The 4732-nt window shown below is 48.5% G+C and overlaps 1 protein-coding gene across 1 annotated transcript in view; it reads right to left on the bottom strand.

Moving 5' to 3' along the window:
• The window catches only part of FBLN7 (fibulin 7), a 57515-nt gene extending 54964 nt beyond the window's left edge, over positions 1-2551 (bottom strand). The window contains exon 1 of the mRNA XM_019516113.1: positions 2171-2551. Within this exon, the coding sequence (XP_019371658.1) occupies positions 2171-2245 (75 nt within the window). The 5' untranslated portion in view covers positions 2246-2551. The remainder of the gene's footprint in view (positions 1-2170) is intronic.
• Positions 2552-4732: the final 2181 nt, after the last annotated feature.

Below are 4732 nucleotides of genomic sequence, written 5' to 3'. Positions count from 1 at the left end.
CAAGTGCAGGGTGCTGCACCTGGGGAGAGGGAACCAGCATTATGGTTATAAGTTAGGGGCTGACCCTCTCTGCAGCACAGAGGCAGAGAGAGATCTTGGAGTCAGGATTGACTCCAGGATGAATATGAGTCACCAGTGCGATGAAGCAGTAGGCAGAGCCAACCGCACCCTGTCCTGCATCAACAGGGGCATCACTAACAGGTCCAGAGAGGTCTTGCTCAGGCTGGGGGAGGATAGGTTTAGGTTAGATATTAGGAAGAACTACTTCACGGTAAGGGTGGCCAGAGCCTGGAATAGGCTTCCCAGAGAGATGGTGCTCTCACCGTCCCTGGAGATCTTCAAGAGGAGACTGGATAGGCACCTGGCTGGGATCTTATGACCCTTCCCACTCCCAGTGCTCCTTTCTGCCCATGGCAGGGGGTCGGACTCGATGATCTGTCTAGGTCCCTTCCCACTCATTGATTCTATGATTCTATGATTGAGTCCTTGGTGTCTTGAGCTGGGCACACAATCACTGAGGTCCCCCAGATTGCCTGTCTGATCATTAAGCTTCCTGCCTCAGTTTCCCCCATACGCAGTGGAGATAATCATGTTAAGCCCCTCGACTGAACTTAATACATGTCTATGGAATGCATGGACCAGTGCAATAGAGACGCTTTTGAGGAAACAAAAATCCCTTGTTTGATGCAGAGTTAGGACAGTGCACAGTAAATATGGAGCAGAGCCACAGAGGCAGGAGGGGATGAAAGCAAACCTTGAACAGTTGTCTCATTCACTGAGCCCTGTCCAGCCTGTGAATTTAAGGAGGCAGAATCAGGCAGAAGAACTAGTGAGCTGCTGAACACTGCATGAAAATCCTTACAGAATTAGGGGGATGAATTAAAGTTGTATGGGCAGACTTAACTCTGGCCTGTCTAGATTTGTGAGTGCTTAATTTTGCAATCATCATGCTCTTCTAGTATAAGGAGGGGGTGTTTAAGATACCATCTACATTTTTGGATAGTATTTGTTGCCCAATGCTTCCATAAAACAAAAATATAATGGCTGGATGTGTCATGCAGAAAACTGCAAAAAAGTGAGCAGATTCCTGGCAGGCAGTTTCTTTTTATAATAAGCTCTTTGTTAAAGGGTTATTTTTAACTTAAGCAGCCTGCATAAGTTCACTGTAGTGTGTTGAACTATAATATTCACCAGTAGGTAACAGCTCCCTCAGAGAAGCAGTCAGTGCTTGACTTTACCTATGACAGGATAGCACTCCAGGTCAAGACAAAAAATGTACATTATACTCTAGTCTTGACCTGGTAAATAGCACATGCTGGTAAATGAAAGACTTAAGTATTACTGGTAGTATTATACAAAGACAACATTCTTGTGCATGCCCTTTTAATTTCTCATGATAGCTATAGACTGTATTATAACCCATAGCCTGCTACTGGGCTGCAAAATTCAAGTATGTATGGGATAGATTCTGTCTAGACTCTATTGAAAAATCAGATACAGTTATACTGTGGGAAAGGTTGCACTGCAAGTAAAAATGTGAAGACAGAGGTGGGATCATTTGACTTGACTCTATATTTCACTGTTGGAGTTACAAATCCAGTGAATTTTACAACTTCCTTAATGCCCAATGTCCTCTGAGAAGTTTCAGTGATGCACAGTGAATCATGAAAACTTCAGTCCTTGTATTTTTCTTAATGTCAGTGTTAACAACTGCCCTGCCTTTGAATGAGAAAAGCATCAGCAAGAGAAGAAAATAGCCAGAAAGAGCTTTGAAGGATTGGTAGCTTTCTAATATATTTATAAAAAACACAGTTCCAGAAAATACCATAGGTATTCATGAAAACAGCTCTGCACAAACTATTCCATTCCACAAACTAATTTGCATTCCAAGTTATTCCTTAAACATACAAGGATCTGTTACCTATAGTTATTTCTGCTACTCCAGTTTCCTCTACGAACACACTTGCTGCTCCGTGCATCATGCAGACTCTCTCACACATTCCAGGGAATTGCTCCAGAGAGTCAAACCCATTTTTTCCTGATAAAAAAGGACTATTCTCTACATGAAATGGAATGGAACAGCAAGCAGAAGAGCCAGAAGGTGGTAACAGACAGCTCCTTTGCATATGCTCTAAGACCCTGTATGGATGTGATTGAGTGGTGAGCTTACCTGGGAAGCCTGAGACTCCTGACATGCGGTGAGGCACAGGAACAGAAAGAGGCTGTACTGAAATCCAGAAAACATGGTCCCAGTTTCAAGGTGAAATCTCTTGTTAAAAATTAATCTTCAAATGCCTTCCCTCCCAAGGCTTTTCTCCGTCTGTTTTACAAGTCCTTGGGAATGCCTGGAATGCAGCAGAGTGACAGCTGAGTTTGCTTTCCAGCCCTAACCTAGCTTTTACACAGAAGGCTTGAAGAATACCACTCAGTTCTCAAGCCCTCCTCTGTAGGCTGCCCTTGCTGCTGCTGCTGCTGCTGCTGTGAGCTCTCACAGTCCAACACCTAGGTTGCTTGGGTCTGGCTGTGTGACTGATTTATCCCTCCCACTCAAGCCCTTGGCTTAGTGCACTGCAGGAGGTAAAAGCAGAAATATGGGAGTCTAGCAATGTCCTTGTAGCAGTAGATACTGATCTTAGCAGCCAACCACTTGGCTAGTAGACATCACTTGGCAGGCAGCACACTCTGACAGTGGTCAATGTGGGGAATATCTTCCCTTTTGCCTCCTAGGGGCTGTATTTCCAGCGAGTGCTGCTGAAAATTGAGCACACCCTGCTGCTGTGCAACAGATTTGCATTATGCCTTTATCCTTCGCTGATGGAGAAGAACTGCGCAGATAACTGGCAGTATGGCCCTGAGGGCAGAACCCCTCTCTGCACTGCACTGCAGAAGGGATGAGTTTGGTGCATGTCACAATTCCCTTGTATTTGGAACCCAGTTCTCAGCTAAGCGCAGTGATCATGGAAGGGGCAGTGTTGGCCTTTGGATGCTCATGTGTAGCTCCTAGTGAAGCCTTTGGGACCCATATGTGAGTGACAAGCCAAGGTGGAGCAGGGTTCTTGGGAAACTCACATTTATGTGGAGAAAACCAGGCACAGAAGCGGTGCTATGGTACATTCTGCTGGGGCGCTCCTCTCCTGAGTGTACTGGCTTCTCTCACACACAAACTAGCAGCTGAACTTTAAAAACATTCTTGGAAGTGGCTGCAAGGGGCAGTGCCATAGTGGGTGGGGGGTGGTCGAGTGGGGCGAGCACCCTGGGTGCCAAAGTGAAGGGACGCCAACAGGGGCTTCCCAGCCCAGGTGGGGCATGGGATGGAGCCATGAGCAGCTTGTTTGGGGGGGACGGACCGGGGAAGGGTGGCTCCGGCTGCTGCAGGCACTCCCAGGCAAGCATGAGGGAGCTGTGTGCACAGGGCAAAGGTGGGCTGCTCGTGTAGGCTTTGCTCCAGGTATCAAACTTTGTTGCCACAGTACTGGCAACGGGTTTTCTCACCAGCCACAGCTCCCCATTTTAGATTAATGGCAGCCCAGAAACAGCCCCTGACAAATGGACACGTGAACCTTAAAGCTCTCAGATTCAACAAGATCATTAACGCCACAACCAATAACGAGGGGAATTTTTTCTCTCCCACCAGCATGCCCATGCTGTGTCGTCTTACGTGTCCCCAAGAGGGCAGCAGGTGAGTTGGGAGGCAGAGCAGCCATAGCCTGCTTTGTATGCTTCACTGTCTAGTCTCTGTGCCCCTGGCCCTGGCCCCTGCTGACCCCTCTCCCATCTGTACAGCCCTGGGGAGAACCTAGAGATGAAAAAAAATTACAGGGAAAGGAATCTGTCATCTTCCCAGAGAACTGGAGGCAGCCTAGACTTGGCAAAACAATGTCACAGACTAGGATCAGGCAAAATAAGGCCCATGGGCCAGATCTGGCCTACCAACTGATTGGATCTGGCTTATGGGTGGGCGCATGCCCTTTGATTGGATCCAGCCTGCAGCTCTCCCCGCAGCACTCTGCATGGGGCCAAACCCCACCCACTCCCACCCAGGGCAGCCAGCACTGTGCTGCCACCCATACCTGCAGGACGTCCTGGTCCCCATCCTGGTCCCAGTCCTGGTCCCCATTCAGCCACCCGCACATGACTGAACATTATGCCAGGTGGGTGAAGCAAGTGGAAGGCAGCCAGGAGATGGAGCTGGAGCCCCATGAGCAGGGGCAGGAGCCTCCCAGGGCTGTGGCTTCCCCCCTGCCTGGAGTGGTACAGCAGGGCCAGGAGGAGGAGGAGGGGGAGGGGGAGCAGCTGGAGTTGGGGGAAACCGAGTACCACCTGAGAGACTGCAGTTGTATTGGAAGCAGCCCTGCCAGGAAGGTGTGTGTGCTGGCCAGGGTTGAGGCCAGGGAACACACCTGCACCACACCGCCTGGGTGAGCTCTGCAGCGCACAGTTCCCTCCTCCCTCTCCCGACCCTGGGCCCACTCCTGGGACCTAGAGCATGGCAGCCCCCCTCACCATGTGCACCCCCCAACAACCACCCCACAATCTACAAGAGTTAGACTTTATTATAACCTATTATGCAATCACTTCTATATACACTACTCAACAACAAATGTAAATCAGGACAAAAAATATTTTTAGAAATAAAATTAAAATGTGTTACAGTAGAATGTTTGATTTTTAGTAGATGACTAGCTGAAGTACCCGTTCTTTGCCTGGGTTGTTATTTTTTTTTTTTTTTTTG

This window comes from Gavialis gangeticus, unplaced genomic scaffold (assembly GCF_001723915.1).
Source record: "Gavialis gangeticus isolate Ggan-Ray unplaced genomic scaffold, GavGan_comp1, whole genome shotgun sequence".
NCBI classification, from domain to species: Eukaryota; Metazoa; Chordata; order Crocodylia; family Gavialidae; genus Gavialis; species Gavialis gangeticus.
This window is presented reverse-complemented; position numbering and strand designations above follow the sequence as displayed.